Below are 19,516 nucleotides of genomic sequence, written 5' to 3' on the forward strand. Positions count from 1 at the left end.
GGAATCCAGACGTCATGATACAAGAAAGGTAAATGAAAATAAAGAATAGGAAAAACAAAATGAAAAAACAATGCCAAATGTCGAGAAGTCATGACATTTCCAATACGTTTTGTTTCTGAAAAGTAGTATAAGCAGTAAGCAAATTGCTTGCTACTAATGCTAAAGTTGTGTCCACATATTTTTCTTGTTTATTTTTAATAAGTCTAGACGCACACCAAAATTGATAACAAATTTTACACATGTATAAGATGATAATTAAGTTGTCAATTGTGAATAAAAAGATAGTATTGATGGTGAGCCTGAATAGGAATCAATAATAATTTGTAGCTAACTCAACATATGTGTAATTTGTTGCTTTTGAAGCATTGATCTTTTATTTTTAACAAAAGCAGAAAGAAACACGGGTATGATTGTCAGTTAATGTTGGGGAATATTTACATTTTCAAACTGGTTTCAGAGACTCTGGAAAAGTAGTACTATTGCAGTGTTAAAGGGAAAATTAGGTCGGTAAAATGGTTTCCCTAGAACAGTAGAATTGTTACTATATTCCATGACATAGAATGGGCAACAGTACAATCATTTTGAAAATTTTAAAAATTATGCAAATATTGCAGTATTCACAGAGACAAGTGTGTTGCTTCTTTATTGTGAAAAGCTGATTGTTCAGACAAATTATACTAAAATTATTGTAAAATATCATGATACCTTTAACAGTTTCAGAAACTCTGGAACATGCATTATCAATTTGGAGTGATTATGATAGTGATTTCTAAAAAAATTTAATTTAATTTTTTTGATTTTGATACCTAACATTTGAGACCATTTGTAATTCTATCATTCTGTCCATTTCCTTTGATGACACAGCCGTTAAATGTCAAATAAGCTCAAAACGATATAATTTTATCATACTATAACTACGTTGTTTTAAATTTAAAGCATGACCCAGTTTAGACAGCATTCAAAGCAAACTGAAATACCCACCATGAATAACATCACTGCGAATTCATCATATTCCAAAATTTCCATGACAGACCAAATCTCTGAAGGCCTGAAGCCCCTATCACCAACGACTTGATTCGGACAAATAGGACAGGACACGCTTAGTAGTAATGCATTCTTGTGATACATAATGTGCCTCAGATATTCTATCTGAACCTGTCCAAAAGAACATTTGGATAGTTTGATAAGCAATTCACGTTCGTAAAGAGTTTTAAAGATGACCTCCAGATAGGCCAAAATGATCTTCCCATGTATACAAAGATATCATTAAAGGAAAAAAAAAGGAAAAATTGCCACAAAGAATGGTGTAAAAAATAGTGTTAATCAAACTTGTTACTTGTCCAACTATTGGTACTTGATAGTCAACCTCTGCCGAAGATGGAGCAATGGACAAAGCCAAAAGGCATGACAAGAAATTCCTAGTGCCCATACCCCTCTTTGAGTACCAAAAGTCATCTTTGGAATGTCATCTTTCATGCAACTGAACTTGAGAATAACTTGACTTGGGATTTAACTTTGAAAAATAAGTTAGATTGTCGGAGGTGAAACTAGCATAGACATGGAAAGATTGTCACATATACCTTGGATTTTTTTGTACTATGATAACCTAGATTAAGTGGATTGGATTGTATGTTGCGTAGGAACATACTGATTCACACATTGAATATTTATTAGGTCGACTTTAGCTGTGGTTGCGACCTTTCTTTTAAGTTGTTACTCACATAAGCAAAAAAATAGATAAAAACTATAGAGATAATTAAATTGTTCATTTTTTAATATAAAAAAAAATAACCTATTGAATTAGGTATTTTAAAATATGGGATTTAAGTTCTAGCGATAGCCTAAAGATAATTATATTATTTTTTATGATAATCATGTATGTGGTTCAAATTTTATCTCTCTCTCTCTCGCTTACTATCCACTTATTTCTTGGTATTAGTTGAGTTACAAAACTTTTGATAAAGTCTATCTTGTTACTGTTCTTATAACAAAGATGAACTTCGAGACCATTTATGGAATGCTTGGGTTGGAATCTTGGGCCTACCCTGCTACTCAAGTCTTCAAGAGCCATTTATAAATGCTTTCCCATTTTTCTAATGCTAATGTAAAAAACTTGGATCTCACAGTTGCATTTAAACCAGTGTCTTTGCAAGAAAATCCAATGCCTCATGGTGATGTTAAGAATAACTCTTTGAAAGGAAAAAAAGATGTTACAGTCCTCAGATTACGCGTGGTTTGCATGGATCTCTTATAAACTATTCATGTACAAGCTAAGGAGACATCAACTTGTGTCAATTAACTTTATTCTGAGTATCAAATGACATGATATCACATCTCTGCTTGCTCTCTTAGGGTAAACGTATCTTTTTGATCTGCAAATGGATGAGAATATCTAATCATGCGTGAAGTGCAAACATATATACTTTTATACCATAAACTAATATGAAAAATTCTAAGACTACATAAAATGACATAATTTGTGTCACAACTGTTCACGTGATAAATTATAAGTGTTGGAAAAAAAATGGTGGGTTCATATGAAAGTGACAATCAGTCAATCAAATATAGTTTGACATGTACAATAGTTGTAGTAACAATTATGATAGTTTATGTGGCACTAAAACTAATTACTTGGTAGATTTGTGTGTTAATAAATATATATTATATAATAGACTGAATGGCATCTTATGCAATAAAATGTCATCCCAAATAGAGACACATCAGATTGGTCAATTGAAAGGGGAGGGGAAAAAACCAAAGAGAGAGTCTAAAAAGTCCTATAACCTCTTAACCTAGGCACGAAAAGCATCTTAAGTATAGGCTTTGTTTGGAGTCCTGTAATCTTTTTATTATTTTTTTATTTAAAATTTTTGAGAAATGAGTCATGTAATCGAATGAAAGATAAGCAGGTATTTCAGAAGGTAACCATATCTAAAATAAAGTGATGAGAATGCAAAATGTCATATTTTTCTCCCTTAATGTTTAGTCTTCTACACTCATTTGGTGCCTAAATGTACTCAATATTCTTATATTTTGATTTAGGATGTAAATGGAGGCGTTAAGTGCAAAATTAAGCTAATTGGATGATTCTGGACAATTTCGACATTGCTTCATAATCTGAGCATAAATCTCTCATCCGAGCTCCGATTGAGTAGATTCAAGATACTATGGAACACCAAGAAAAAACTCTACAACTTTCATGTTTTGAGTTTTGAGAGATACTGGCTGCATCAAGGTCGAAATTAGGCTTGAATTTGCTACACCTGCACTGCTGATGTTCTAGAACATTCCTTAGTCTGCAATTCTAATACACGGGTCTGATGCGGTTTATTTTCGGAAGTTTCCAAATCTGGTGCACGAAAATTCCAGCTGAAAACACCACTTTTCCACTTATATTAGGACTTTATTTTATTTTTAATATTTTCCTTAATTAGTTAGATTTGGATATTATTAGTTAGAATATTTTTAGGAGATTTTCTAGGTTTTTGAATGGGGGAATTAACGTGTAAAAGGGGGAGGAAAAATCAGACTTCAGACACGCCTCTCTTTAATTTTCTCCTTCGAGTTTTCATCATGGCCTGGCTTGGTTAAACTTTTATATTTGGTCGAAGGAAACGGAAGCCTCAGAATCAATAAAACTGTGAGATCTGATTTGTTTTTTATTGTTCAATTTATGCTTTGAATATCAGATGTTCTTCTGTGCCTATTTTCATGATTGTCTTGTTTAATTTCTAGGAGGCTTACTAGTTTATTATTCGTTGCAATCTACTGCTAGTTTAGATATCAAATATGTAATTATTTGATCTCTCTAATTTGTAAAGCAACCAAGATTTAATGATTTGTTGCGTCAGAAATTATTAGATTTTAAGAAGAACGCTCTATTAAATTAAATGCAATCGCTTGTGCTTGTGTTGTTTAGCTTCATCAATCTCTCTAATTCTTAAGGCTGCTATTAGATTAAACCTTTAGCGCTTGTCTTGGGTTGTTTAGTAGTTAGGGTTTATTAGATTGCTTGTTTTCTAATTAACTACGACTAAGGAGAAATAGGAAAATAGTTCCAACGGTAAATATTCAAAGTTTGAATTGATATATACTTGCATCAATGATCGGTTGTAAAAATCTCGATAGTGGATGTTAACTTTGTTATACTCAACCCCCCTCCCCCCCACACTTTCTTGTTCATGTAGTATAAAACTAGGCTAGACACTTTCCGTGGGAACGATCCTTACTCACACTATTACATGTATTTTTAAGAGTATAGGTTTTATTTTTTGATTGCCTACGACAGCACACCATAAAGTAATTATAAAATAATAATAAATTGATACTATAAATTGAAGTATTTTGTTTGGATAAAGGTTAAGTCTATTGAGTACATAATAATTATTTGATATGTGATCAAATCCCAATAGGTCCAGTGCACAAAAGCATTAGGCTCAAGTTGGTTCCATTTCATTTTACATTGATACCTAGGTCCTAAGCATATACAAGAATTGTAGCATGTCCTAGTATATGAAGATTCCACGACAACTCTAGATGTTAATAACCTCCTTAATTAAATCTTCTACTTTTTATTTTTTATTTTTAGAGAGAGTTTCAACCTATGGTATTCACTTCTGATTATAGCTCTCTATTATTAAACCAAAACACAAATTGGTTTTTAGTGTAGGTGGGGATTGAATCTCAGATCTTTTATTCAACTAACAGAGATTTTATCAATTGAGATAACTGAAACCCACAACCAAACAACTTCTTGAACATTCGTTGAGTAGGCTAAATACTGTCTCCATGGTTGATAAAATAAAAGATTGGTTCTTGCTAATTTATGCAATAAAGACAAACCTTGATGATAGACTACACAGTCCTCTGCCTCCAAGATATCTAACTATCCTCTTGATTACTTTTCAATAAGCAATTCTTAGGTAACTCTAGAATATACTAATCAATTAATCAATCAATATCTATATTATTGTAATTAGCCAATGTCCCGCGTGATGCATGGTTTATTTTGATATATATTGTAAGAAATTATCTTATAATTCATGTATATTTAAGAAATCAATTACAATTATTTACATATTATTAGAATGCGAGAACACAAATTTTTTACATTAAAATTATTAAAAATTTAAACTCGTTGCTCGGGTGATTAGACAAATAATTAATTATTTTTCTCTAACTTGTGTAGATTTATTTTTATTTATTATATTCTTCATTGAGTGTTATTAATTTTTTTTCTCCTTTTCATAAAAAAAAAAAAATTGATTTTATCTTTTGTTGGACTTTGTTTCAATTATTTCCAATGCAATTAAATTTGAGTAAGAAAATCATATTCCAAATAAGTTGTTTCTTATATAAAACTTAGAAAAATAAAAATAGAAATTAATTTTATATAAATAATTAGTGCACCATAAATAAAACTACATGATAACGGTAGCAACTCTAAGATTTTTTTCTAGGGGGTCGGTAAGAGATGAACCTTGCGATCTATGTGATTTTCTTATTACAAATTTGTTCATAGTATATACTAGTAAGAGAATAAAATATAAATTATAAGTTCATTTGACATATCGTTTCTTAATATAATGAACATACTACTTATTATTGTTAAGATTAAATCTTGGAATTCATCTATTGTTTCTAAATATAATAAACATATTAATTATTACTGCTTAAAATACTTTTATCTAGACTATCTATTAGTCTAGGATAGTTATATGTTTACATTGATATTGTAATCTAAGAATTTTCTATTAATTTATTTCAAATTTGTTAAAATATAAATGATTTTATTTTTATTTTTTATTCCTAAGGTTTGAGATGAACAAATTTTTATTTTTGTTGTTGGGCTTACTATTTCCACCTCCACCCAACATTTTAGATAAAATTAGTTTGTTGTTGGACTTTTTTTATTTTTTATTTTTATTTTAATACAAGATAGAAATTCTACTATAACTTAATCTAAGTGTATATATGTGTAAAGTTCCCTCCTGAAAACTTGAACCCCTCTTTACCCCCCTAACTCACAAGCACTTATACTTGTGGAGTGATTATCGCGCCAAGGGTGTGCGGTAGGAAAGCTTAGGTATTGTTCAGAGGATTATATTTAAGCTTATTTCAGCACGGCTTAAAAAAAATTTAGAGTCAAATTGTTCAAAATATTTATTTATATTTTACTAATGACAATGATTCCCAAGATTAGGATCGATCATATTTACAAAGAAGCTAATTGGTGTGTTGATGCATTAGCTAAACTGGGTTCAAGCCTTCACTATACTATTGTTGTTTTTGATAACCGACTATTTGTGGTGGAGAACTTGTTAGCCCTAAATGGAGTGGCAAATGCTTGTAATAGAAGGGTTTCTATCTAATTATATATTATCCCTTTCTACCCAAAAAAAAAAAAAAAAACTCAATGCAGAGAAGAGTGCCAATGCTACGCTAATCAAACAGGAATAAACAACTTCTGTTCCACACATGATGTCTAAATGCTCTCCCCCCTGGAAATAATGTTCAGCTGAAAATCATGTTATCCTTAAAAAATTAATAATTCCTGAAGAAAATTGTCCACATTTTTCAAGAGCCTAATATGCCCTTTTCTTTTTATTAATGCTCAATCTGAACCAAAAAGTATAAAAGGCATCAGGAGGCAAGGAAAATGTCTTTAAAAGAAAATTACATTCCTCTTGGTAAATTCAAACAAAATATAAAGCAAATAGAGTCAGGAGGGAAAATAAAAAGGACAATTTATGAGCATAGTTTAAAGATGAAGATGAAGCTTTGTGCATGTAGTACAAAAGAAGGGAAGGATGTGTAAGGAAAATGACTGTGATTCGCTCTACAATGCTTTTTTTTTTGGGGGGATAAGTTACTCTACAATGCATTGTTAAAAAAGACTTCCAACTATACACCTCCCAAAAACAGAACCCTCACCTGAATTAAATAGGAAAATCAGAGAAAAAGAACATTTGTTAAGTTTAAATGTTGAAACTCATTCTTATACCAACACACACACTAAATCTTTAACCAAACATTGATGGAATCCTCTATTACAGTGATGATATCCTATGGAATGGAATCCACATGAAATGAGAAATTATATAATTTAAATTACCACCATTCCTATGCAATTAAATAAGAAATTTTAAATAGAATTTGGTCATTAGATTATCAGAGAAGCATTGGAATAGAATTTTTTAAATACGCCAACCTCATGTAAATTTTTTTAAATTAATAACAACCTTGTTTCATATGTTGTGTTAGGCAGAAAAACAACTAAAATAAGATTCTTGAAACGAATTAACATGTATACAAATCATTTTTTAGTGTACTCCAAATATGGCTAAGAACTAGGAATAAATAAGGTGGGAGCATTTTTTGATGAAGAGATTGTAAAAAATGCGCTAATGAGATATGTACGTTCTAGTAACCTTAATTGAATATATCGATTTAGAAAAGAATAACACAATGAGCAACACATTTCCCACTGTGGGCTTGGTTGATAACATGGTAAGTAGAGGAAAACACAAATACCACCTACCAAGCAATAATTTTCTTCATGTTGAAACTCCAGCTCGAGCAGAACATGGTAGTCTTCCTGCCTTGTAATCACCTTTTAAGTTGTTTCTTCTCTCATCCAACTTCTCTTCTTCATTTGTTACTTCAATGGCTCGGGCTTTTGACGAGCAAAACCTGGCTGCATGATGTAATTGACAATGTGTGGGCCGAACATGAACACAAACCAGAAACATGGATATGCAAGCTGCATCAGTTGCAGAAGAAAGGAATACATAAAATATAAAAGAAAATGGGAGGCTCATGACTTTTCTGAGGGAAAGAGAGTTGGTTTCACGAGGAAGTCCAATTAGAGGCATCATTCATTATCTTCAATAGGTCACTCACAATTAGGGGGGCTATGCTCCAATCAAAGCCCATTATAGGAAATGGCACAAATTGTGAGTTGGTGGGGGGTGAACTTCAGAGAGTTTTAAGTCAAATTAGAGGCATCATTCATGCATGTACAGGTACTCACATATAGTGCATGTTTGGCACTTCTGAACTGACCTACACTTTTAAAGAGAAAACAGCAAGAAGGGAGATAATCACAGTACCTGAAGAAGCATGGAGGGAGCTGCAGCAGGTTCAGAGATTACATGGCTCCTTGTTTTTCTTCCATTTAATGTAGCAATTGATGGGCTGTTAGCTGTTGTTATGTCCCAAAAGCTTCTTTTTTTAGCTGTAGGGACTGGTGACCGGAAACGGTGACTAGGGCTCTTTAAGTCACCAGTGCTTGGCTCCTTTGGCCTCAAGCTAGACCTTGTGACTACCCTCTTCACTCCTTCCACTTTCACTTTTGATGGATTTTCACTCTTGCGCGAGAGGTCATGAATGAGATCATCCTTTTGCTTTAGCTGCAAAGTATGATCTTTTTTCATTTTCTCAATTTCTGCCTCTAAAGCTTTCACAATCTGCCGAAGCTCTCTAGCTTCTTCCTCTGCTCCTTTTTTCTTGGATTCTGGTGTGAAACAATTCCCAGATAAGAAAGAAGGTTTAGATTTTCTTTTTACATTTGGTTGGGCTGTAGCAGTGGGAGGAGTCAATAGAGAGGTAACTGAGGAAGGGGTTGGAGAGGCATGTGCAGCCAAGGATTGGGCTTGGAGGGTAATTAGTTTATGTTGCTGGCGTGCCAGCTGCACTCTCAATTCACGGTTCTCTTTCTGCAATTCGAGTAATAGCTTGGCTTGATCAGTTTCGGATTCAGGCACTTGCTGCAATTCTTCATTTACCTCACATGCCTGCAGTGTTAGATGACAGGGAAATTGTTGTTACATATTATTTCAAAGATAAATCAAGAATCAGCTAGCCGTGAAAACTTGGCAGAACATCTATAAATGATTAGATAAATTGTATAGACTGCCAATGGAATTTTATCAATTTTTTAAAATTTTAAATAAAGAAAGAAAAGAAGCATATTGCCATGCCATCAGGACTGTAACAACTAGATAAATATCTGATTGAATTGTAAACAGTCAAGAGATTACCATCACAAAGAATGTAAACGAATGAAGTATTGTATACTCGAAACACTTCTAAATTGACAGAAAACTGTCACAAAATTGTGATATACAATATTGCAATTGAAAGTATTAGAGGATTAGAGGATGAACCTTAGTCCGAATCTCCTTGGCTCTATCAGCCCAATGAAGTGTGTTTTGGGTTTCACCAAATGAGAGATTGCTTGGGCTAATATTGGCGATCATTACAGTGTTACAAGCTCCTCCTAGCGAGTCCTTGAGAAGTTGGGTGAGCTTTGAATTCCGGTATGGTATGTGTTTCTTTCCCTCCACAAGGGCATTGATACAGCTGCTTAGTGCAAGAAGTGAACGATTTATGTTGGCACCCTCGAGAGATCTAAGTGTTCTCTGATCTGTAGCAAGAGCTCTCTCTGACCCAGCAAGATCAATCAGTGAGAGCTTGCCTATTCGGTTCACTACATTCATGGAAGCATCTTTAACCCGGTATTCAACCACAACCTGGATATTACATAAGATAGCAAAACAAAAGAATGAATCAACATGATCATAAAGCTTTAGAGAATCAAGAAGGCCATATATCCCGGTAACTACCTGCAGAATGGCGTGGGAACGTGAAGAAGTTTCATTGACACGAGTTGGTTCAGTGGTTCGGTTTAGGTTTCCTTGTTGAAGCAATGCCATCACCTGCAATAACCCAAATAAAAGCAATGAGTAATCTTAATCCCCATTTTATCAGCTATCTTAACTTCCAAATTATCATGAAGAGGAGGAATGTTACTTCGTCTGTAGAATAAGCTCTGTATTGTGTAAGACCTGCTGCCACGATCCCCTGCAAAAATTATTGAACAATCTCCTTTATACCAAATACCATTTTACAAAATATCCAGAATTCAGTAATAAATCTTGATAAGTTTTGGAGATGTCTACTGTTTAGTAGGGAATTAAATGTGACAATTTATATGATAACAAACATGCAGTTGTGTAACACTGGTTTTTCACATAAATATATGCAATGAACTTTGTTAAGTGTATGTAACCATCAAAAGGTAATTTCCAAATTATGTCAAAAGCTAGAATTCATAACACACATGAGACATGATTCTTACAAAAACAATGTAAATTCAGTTCATTTTGTTCTAAATAGTAATAGGGAATGTAGTGGAATATTCTAGAGGGCGGACCTGTTTATCTTCTCTAAGTACCAAAGGCCTTCCAGGGGAGAGTAAGTCCCGGACGGTTTCATTATAGACCTCAAGATAAGAGAGATGAACTGCATGGTTTCCATCAGAGCTCCTTTGCCTTATCTTGGTGAAAAGATCCTTGATTGCCAAAACCATCACTCCAGGATTCTCCACTGTACCTAGCATTGTATATGTTTTCCCAGCTCCAGTTGCACCATAGCAGAATACCGACCCATTCCTTCCCTGCAGAACAGCTTCCACTAGCTCTGCTGTCCTGAAAATAAAAATGGGTACCCTTTTTATTAAGTCTCTTTCACTAATTCAAGGAATATGCTATTGACTTCTACATGAAATCATAAAAGGTAGGAAAAAGAAATTTGATTCCATGTAATATTGAAGTATAGGGAAAAATTAGCAGTAATCTTTGATTTCTTAGCATGAAATGCTCCTTCTGTTTGGTTGCTGAGAAAAAAAGTAGGAATAGGGAATAACTTATATGTGATTCAACACTCAATCTCAGCAAACAAAACCCTCAATTTTACTGAAACTAATAGTACCACTAGCTTAGTTGTGTTGAGGTTTCCAATTCTTACAAACCAATAAAGCAATAATGAATCACTATAAGACTCAGTTCATTTTCCTTTTCTCTCAACTTCTCAGCAAGCAAACTAATGCTTAGGAAAGGATAACAATACTAATATGAACAAACAAATGGCTTGACAAGCTATTGAAACAAACACAATTACTTTGATTACAGTTTGGAGAACTCAAACACTTAGATTGTGTAGAAGTTTAATCCAACAATCAAAGCAAGATCTAATCTTTTATGGATATAATAACCAGCATTCTCAGCAACTATATAATTGAGATTCAAATATAGAAAACCAATTAACAGATCTCAAATTTTTTTGCACACTCACGTTGTCAAATAAACATCCTGTTGAGTAGCATTGTCTGGAAACGAAGCATCAAAGGTGAAATGCCGTCCACGAAGCCTCTTTAGCCTCAGATAATCGTTCTCATGCGCGAATTCCGTCAGATAAACATCCCTTCGATTCAAAATCCTGACACAACACCGCGAACCCGCCTCCTTTTCCTTCTTAGCCAAAGGCCTAAGCCTCACAAACACAAGAATACGACTCCTGCCCGTGCCAGGATTCTCCGAAACAGTCTCCAATCTCTCCAATTCTTGCACATTCTTGCTCAAACCCACGCCTTTAACCTCCGGTGGCAGCCCTGATGTCCCCATTGAGAGCTTCCGCGCCACTGTGGTCGAGGCTGCAGCCTTTCTTGGGCACGAAAACCCGACAATTCGATCTGAACCAGCCACCAAATTCTCCTTGGCTTCGTGGATTGGAGGCTGAGGGAGCACAAAAGTTCTTGTAACTGTTGAATTAGGTGGCATTGTGGGCATTGAGTTCTCTCTCATCACAAGGTTTGGCTTTGATTGCTTGTCTTCTTTCTTACAAGAACCACCAAGGAGATCAATACTCGGATGGGTCCGAAACCGGTGCTCTTCTTGCCTCAAAGACTGGTTCTTGAGAGCTGCAGAAGCTTGCTTTTGCTGCTCATACAAAAGGGTCAGTGCTCTCATCTTCTCTTTGAGGCCATGATGTGGGTTTCTCAAAGGAACACTCAGATAAATGTCTTCTTGACTTGCTCTAGTCCTTGTTCTCTGTTCTGGGCTTGGCTCATTTTGTCCATGGTTGTTGATCTGAGACCTTGTTGACACTGGCATTCTATAAAACTTTTTTTTTTCCTCACTATCCAAACATGCCCAGAAAATATTTTCACTGACCCAGTTGATGAAACAGCTCAAAATGCCAGAAAGTTGAGAACTTTTTCCCGGAAACTAACAAAAGAAGAAACTTTGCAGGGAAAATCAATCAGAAATATAGAGGGATGAAGATGAATTAGCAGCACTGAAAATCTGTGGAAATTGAAAGAGAGGAAAGAGCAAGATTCTGTGTATTTTGGGAATTAAATTTGAGGGATCTGAGCCGTTGGTTTGGATGTGGAAATGGACGGTTAGTAATGAAGCGGGGAAAATAGTTTTTGAAGAGAGTTGCTATCAGCACTCCACTTTTTTGCTTCTTCCAGTTCAGCCTTTTACAGTTGGAGGTTTGACTTGTCAGTGTGTTTGAAGAGTGGAGTGGAATAAGTGAAAAGTGGAGTGCTGGTAGAGTTTTGATTTTGAAAAATATTTTGAATGGGTTTGTCTGTAACGGTCAAATCGTTGATTGTCAGTCTCCAACGGTTAACTATTGAAAAATGTGGGACCCATTTTGGAAATATTTTTATGATTAGAAATTATTAAAGCGATATAATCTTTTTCAAAGAAAGCAAAGGAAAGTGTGTAATCTAAGGTGAAGGTGCACTGTATCCAATGTCACACAATGTAATGGAGAAGTCACATAAATAGTCAACTAAATGGATGGCCTAGATCAATGATCACTTTTTTTTTTACATGTTAGTTAGTTACAATATGAGTTGGATTCATCTCGTGGATGAATGATGACAAACTATGGTCTATAACTTTCCCTCAAAAGAAGCATCACTGTTTAAACTTTTTTTTTGATAATCACATCACTGTTTAAACTAGTAATTCTTTTTGATTTACCCTAAACATAACTTATTTAAGTTTTTTTTTTTTTTTTTAACCTTTAAAGCCCCAATACGGCAATACTACAAATGAAATGATTGTGTCATTTGTGAAGTATTTATCTTTCCTCCACCATTAGTACCCCACCCAAAAAAAAAAAAAAAAAAAGTTTTCCTCTACCATTAGATCTAATCATCACAATGTGTGACACTAGGGTGGCTCTACATTTAAGTGAGGGTGATTTGCAAAAAAAAAATATACATATACACTTACCAAAAAAAAAAAAAAAAATTATATACTAAACTATCTTACTGTGATTACGCTAATAAAAAAAAAACTTATATAAAATATGGTATAAACTCTCCTTCTTTTTATTTATTTATTTAATTATAATTTCCTCTTAATTATGCATTATCAAGTTTTGTAACTTACCTAAGAGCTTTGTAATTCGGTTGGGTGACACATTTTAATACCTTCAACACCCAAGTTTTAATCTACCATCCCAATTATCAACTTATAATATTTAAAAAAAAAGTTTTGTGGCTTACTTTAAAAGCACTCCAAACTTTATTAAGTGGATCAAGCCTGCGTGCGTGTGTGTATAGTTGGTCAAGTCGCCAACCGTAAACATAGTAGATGGCACCTTTCTTTTTAGTTCTTCTGTTTGTTGGTATTTGACTACACACACACACAGACACACACACACACATATATATATATATATATATATATTTGTTAGAATGTGATATAATTATCCTTAGCCACATTGGTCGTCATATGTTTGTGATTAGTTTATATTATGCGTTGCTTAGCAAAAAGGATAACTTTTATCTTATGCCTTCTAAGGCAGGCCAATAGAGCAACCAAATTATGAGAATTCATGCATGCTTTTGGAGTAAAATGCGTTGTCATGATGTTGTTATCTGTGTTTTTTGTGCGTTTCTTTTACTAAATTGTTGCTATAAAGCCTATAATGTACCCTTCTCATCATTGGAGTTAATCATGGTGTACTGCAACCTATGCAAGAAAGATGCTGTTGTTGTTGTGTGCTGCCTGGTGTCCTCAGCTTTGATGCGTGTCGGCAGACACGAAACTGATGGCTTTGTAATAGGCCATTTTAGGATTTAGGCATCATTACTTGGCAGTATTAAAGCCTCGCAACTATCTGCATTTCAACTTGTTTGCATTGCTAAGTGCTGCGATGATGATCGAGTTCTATATATTGGCTCCACGTTTGGGCCGAAAGCCATTTTACATGGTTTTATAGTGCAATTCAGACTTGATTCACATCATTTGGGCATCAAATGGTTCATATAAGTATTAGATTAACAATTTTAGAGGAAAAAAAAGTATTTGATTAAAGAGACACAACAAAAAAGCTATCTAGGGATTGTGCATTATGCCTTAAACCGCACCCAAGCTTGAATTATTTACATTGTTTTTACTTTTCAATATTTAAGAGATAAAGTTTATTTTTTATATTAATTTATTTATGAAGATTATATTAAAAAAATACTTGTAATGTTAGTTTGGGTCTTCGGATATTTTGACTCAAATGTGCAATAACTAAAATGAATGTAGGTTTAAATAATTTAACGAGGGTCCAAATTAATAAATTTTTAGCCCAAAATTATTCACATTGCCATCAAATTCAAATAGGTCTAGCTGTTAGTGTATAAGGTTGATCACACTTTAACATGATGCACCCCCTTTAATTTATTTACCCACAAAAGGTGACTTGTTTTACACTACGGTGAAGGGTTGTAACCAAAGAAGTCAATACTGTTTCGTATTGATCATGATTGTTTTGGTTTATTCCTTGTTTGAGATTTCTGCATGGGAGCATGTTGTGTTTAATTTTGAATTTTTTTGGGTGGGTCTGTGTTTCATTTTGAATTTGCTGGGCTAGCTATAGTGTTTGTATTTTTTTTTATTTATGTATTTTGTTTTTTTATCTTTTAATTTAATTAAAATTGTAATTCAATTTAAAAAATAAACAACTTTTGATTACCAAAAATTAATTATTGGTAATCAATTTTTTTTGTTGGTGGTTTTTGGCAATAGCAGCGTTTTTAGAATGCCACTATAGGTCTGCACTATAGTGGCGTTCTAAAACACTGCTATAGCCTTTTTAAAATAAAAATTAGTCTATAGTGGCGTTTATAAACGCCACTATAGCAAATGCTGCTATAGCCCAAATGGACTTATAGTGGTGTTTTTAGTACCTATAGTGGGTGATAAAAGTCCAACGAAGAAAAAAAATGAAACACTTAAAATGTCGTCGTAGACCATTTGTGTCTATAGTGACGTTTTTTGGGTTTTTAGCGACATTTTATAAACGTCGCCTAAACCCAAATTTCTTGTAGTGCATGTATTTCACCTCTCTCTCTCTCTCTCTCTCTCTCTCTCTCTCTCTCTCTCTCTCTCTCTCTCTCTCTCTCTCTCTCTCAGAGTTTTAAAATTTCATATTCAACATCTTCTATTTATATCCGTTTGAATTCTCTATTTTAGTTCAAACTTTCAGACTCAACCTTGTTTAGCAGCATCAAAGAATCTCTATCTAAACGATGATGGTAATGTGGCTCTTTGTTTTTTTTTTTTTTTTTTGATTTTTTTTTTAAATTTCAAAATATTTACCGGTTGTTATCTGTTTTTCGGCCAAAAGAAGGAATTGTGCAAACTGCAAAACAGGCCATAGTTCTTTGAACCATATGGTTTGATGTCGGTTTGAGTGATTCTATGCTTTTTTCTCATAGAGAGGTTTCTAGAGTTAAAAGAACCGCAATTGAGAGAGGTTCATGGTAAACCGAGTCGGACCATATGGTCCAGTTTAGGCCTGAGAACCTTGAGAAAAAGAACCTTAGTCTCAAGTTATTGAACCTATAAGTTCAGAAAGTGAATAAGGAGATTTTGCTATGATTATTATGCACCAAGGATTCTGTACCAAGCATCGTCTTCAGCATTAATGTTGTAGGAGGCAAAATTTTAAGCGAATTATAAAATGCCACATTAAAATTTAGTGGCAAATTCTAAATTAATGTCATTAAATCAAATGATAACATGTGTCATCCAAATTGATATTACATTGGCATATTGAAATTTACCACGTGTCACTTGGCCCACAAGATAAAGATAAATCCCTTATTCAAAGTTTGTGGATAATTATCTTTATTAAAATAAATGAATAAAATAAAGATAAATTTTCTATTCAAAATTTATAGATAATTATCTTTATTAAAATAAATAAATTAAATAGAGATAATTATTTATCTTTGTTGATTATTATCTTTATCAAAATATGATCTTTAACAAAATAGATAAATAGAGATAATAACCTCTAAGGAAAATGGGCCAATCAAGAGTCTACTACATATTTTCAAACATATCAATTCAAAGTGGAGTTTATCCTCTGAAACCACTATGAATAGAGGACATCTCCTCTCATTTTCAACACCAAGTTTTCAGGAGGCCCAAGTTCTGGAGAATTTCTGTCTCAGAATCTTTGAAAAACTTGAAGAATCTTTGAAGAATTCGAAAAACATTCGAAGGGCTTGAAGAACTTGAAGGAAAAAAAATTTCTAACAAGCTCAAAGCCAGAGATTCATTGTGAAGACCATTCGATCCATCTTCCAACCAAATTGAAGAAAATTTCGCGTTCGAGTCAAGACCACAACGAAGATAGAATTAGAGGAGCACTTTTTGTAAAAGAGTTAAAAAAAAAAAAAAAAAAAAAAAAAAAAAAAAAAAACAGAGATTGTACTCACTACTTGATTAATACAAAATTATATTTGTGGAACACATTTTTTCAATTTGTTTGATTTTCTACAATTGAGAAATTTTGTGTATACAAATGTATTGAAGACTTATGAGGTGTTCCAAGTGAAGCTGCTACAAAACTAATCTATTGCAACCAAGTTGTTGAAGTCAAAACACAAATGGGATATTTGTGCATCAAAGAGATTTATGAAGTAGAAAAGTCTAATTGGGTTGAAGCTGGGTTCAAATCAAGGAAGTTAATACCGTTCCGGAGGTTGTATCGGTTTGGCCATCGGTACGATATATTTTGGGTACCGGTTAATACCAGTGTACCGTTTTGAGTTTACCGCTATTTTATATATTTAATATATATATATATATATATATGAGATGAGTTCAAGTTACACCTAGTATAACTCCACAAAACTTACACCTTTTTATGACCATTGATTTCTATTAGATCTAATGGTTAGAAATCTCTTATATCCACCTCATCTTGCATAATTAATAGTAGTTGTTGTTGTTGTTGTTGTTGTTATTATTATTATTATTATTATTATTATTTCTCTCTCTCTCTCTCTCTCTCTCTCTCTCTTTATTACATTTATAGTCATCTAAACGTTGAGAGGAAGATGGAAAAAAAACTGCAAATTCGATGCCACCCTCTTCGATGGTGAATACGGAGCTAGTTGCGATATTGTGGCATGAATGAGAAGGAGCTTGAGGAGGCAGACCCAATCGCAGTGGCCTTAAAAGAAACTTTTATTCATTTTCTCTAAGATTCGTTTAAAGAGATCAAAGACTTCTTTGATTTAGGCATGGCTATGATTTTCCTCATTTTAACTTTCCAAAATTACTCATACTCTCGACTTTATTTACTGACTGCTACAATTAAAACCATAGAAAATGCATTTTTCGTGGAGGAGTATTTTGATAGATAAATTTGTCCTTTTATATCTTTCACACTATTTTCTTTGATCACCATGGACTTTCATATATCCTAAATAATGAGGCTGTTGTGCCATGTCCCATGTGTGGCTCTTATTTCTAAAACAATGCTACTCTAAAATCATCATAACAATTAACTTTGACTCAGTTCTTACTGAGCTTCAATTCTCTGATTTTTTATCAAATTTTCATTCAGACTACTAGAACACCCCTATTTTATTGTTAAGTGACAGAGGACTCTAACCAGTAAAAAAATTTAACAGATCGGTGTTAGACTTATATCTAAAACTAAATTATACTTCTGAATTTAACGTGTAGCTCCGGTGAGTTGAGTGGGTTAGCGGAGGAGTAGGTGAGCTCAAAGAGGCCTAGGCAGATGAGAGAGAGAAGAGAAGAGAAGAAGAAGACAATGGGGAGAGAAAGTGGAGCTTAATGACTTTTAATATATATATATAAAGGCATTAATGACTTTTAATGCTTTGACATAACTTATTTTTAGAAAGTTGATAACATGGTAATTAGTGTGTTATTTACCATTAGATCTAATAGAAATCAATGGTCAGAAAAAGGTGTAACTCTTATTAAGTTACACCAGGTGTAACTTGAACTCATCTATATATATATATATATATATATAACACAATAAATGTGAATTTCAGGATTACCACTACTTAAAAAATATATTTATATATTAATAGTATGTATTAATTACATGTTTATAAATTTAATTATTTGATAAAAACCCATATAAATTCTTACAAATGCAAATTTCATACCTATTTCAATATGCCACAACCCATTTTTTATTAAAAAACTTAGAGTCTTAGCTCAATTACAACCATAAAAAAAAATGTTACAAGTTTTAAAAAGAAAAAAAAAAAAAAAGTGAAGTGGGGGTAGGGGAAAGTTGTTGGTAAATCCATAAAAGAAAAATGAATTATTCCATTTGGTATTTGATGGGCATGGGTGATAAGACCAAAGACTGGTTGGTTTTTTCAATTTTTATGAGTTCCAACGTTTTCTTTTTTCAAATTTTCACGAGTTCCAACCAATTTTTCTGCTACATGCACGGTATTGACTGACTTATCAAGTCTTATTCCATCAACATTATTTATCTTCATTTCACTTATTTTCAGCTCTCTCTCTCTCTCTCTCTCTCTGTTTAGCTTTGCTTAGCAACCCCATTAAGCATCATCTTTGCCAACGTGAAGCTCATAAAATGATGGCTTAAGGAGGAAAAAGAGACAAGGAAGACCATATTTGACGCGAGGAGGAGAGAGATAGTCATTGTGATGGCGTTTTTGGGTCGTTTGGTGTAATTTCAATTCCGGCCCGGTAATCATTATTCGGCCGAAATTCGATATGTATCACGGTATGGCCGAAACAATGCTGGCATAGCCGGTATTTAAATCGGCACGAAATTACTATGTTTCGGTACCGGTTTAGCCACTGGAACGGAAAATTTCGGCCGTATCGGCCGGTACGGTACGAAATTAACTACCTTGGTTCAAATAGCGCTCGTAATTTCTATTTTAATTTTGTAATTTTGAGATCAAGTCAATTTTTTTTTTGCAATAGATTACAAAAATCATTAGTATCAAGTTATTGTAATGATGAAACTCAAGGTTTGGTCAATTGAGCCAATAAGCCGGCCCAATCGACCAACATAACTGAATCGATCCTGTGAAAGTCAACTAACTTTCATCTAGTGATCAACCTTTCACACTCAATGCAATGTGGTGTAATTTGAAATTTCTACAAACTGATATAATTGGCTTGGCGTAAAAAACCAGTCCTATAACTGACCCATTAAGCCGATGAGCACCCCCATATATTATTTAAATAAATAGTAAATTTATTATAAATTTTACAATAAAAACCTTAAAAACTGATGTGGTAATAAATATAATTGGTACCAAATCAACAATATAATAAATAAATATTTGAATTATTCCACATCAATTTTTAAAGTTTATGTAGTGTCTATAGCTTTT

General features: G+C 33.4%; 1 protein-coding gene across 4 annotated transcripts; it reads right to left on the minus strand.

Annotated features, from left to right (window-relative positions):
- Positions 1-2,264: 2,264 nt before the first annotated feature.
- Positions 2,265-12,307, minus strand: LOC115965981 (kinesin-like protein KIN-8A). Of its 4 annotated transcripts, none has more exons than XR_004086241.1 (8): positions 11,137-12,307; positions 10,217-10,490; positions 9,814-9,864; positions 9,627-9,719; positions 9,168-9,533; positions 8,112-8,795; positions 7,541-7,762; positions 2,265-2,372 (listed from the first exon to the last, which is right to left on the minus strand). XR_004086241.1 is itself a non-coding variant. In XM_031085317.1 (7 exons), the coding sequence occupies exons 1-7, from the start codon at positions 11,952-11,954 to the stop codon at positions 7,658-7,660; spliced, it is 2,391 nt and encodes a 796-aa protein (XP_030941177.1). In that variant the 5' UTR covers positions 11,955-12,307; the 3' UTR covers positions 7,214-7,657. The 4 variants fall into 4 exon arrangements, 2 of the variants coding, with proteins under 2 accessions (XP_030941177.1, XP_030941178.1); XR_004086242.1 differs by lacking the exon at positions 2,265-2,372 and adding an exon at positions 6,735-6,933; XM_031085317.1 differs by lacking the exon at positions 2,265-2,372 and having other exon boundaries at positions 7,214-7,762.
- Positions 12,308-19,516: the final 7,209 nt, after the last annotated feature.

The sequence above is a fragment of the Quercus lobata genome, chromosome 10, assembly GCF_001633185.2.
Source record: "Quercus lobata isolate SW786 chromosome 10, ValleyOak3.0 Primary Assembly, whole genome shotgun sequence".
Lineage (NCBI taxonomy): Eukaryota > Viridiplantae > Streptophyta > Magnoliopsida > Fagales > Fagaceae > Quercus > Quercus lobata.

Bases quoted from the DNA above. Each gene is read 5' to 3' on its own strand.
- LOC115965981 (XM_031085317.1), bottom strand. From the start codon at position 11,954: ATGCCAGTGTCAACAAGGTCTCAGATCAACAACCATGGACAAAATGAG. The intron at 9,865-10,216 runs GTCCGCCCTCTA...TAATTTTTGCAG, and splicing joins TACTTAGAGAAGATAAACAG to GGGATCGTGGCAGCAGGTCT. The intron at 9,534-9,626 runs GTAGTTACCGGG...TGTAATATCCAG, and splicing joins GTTCCCACGCCATTCTGCAG to GTTGTGGTTGAATACCGGGT.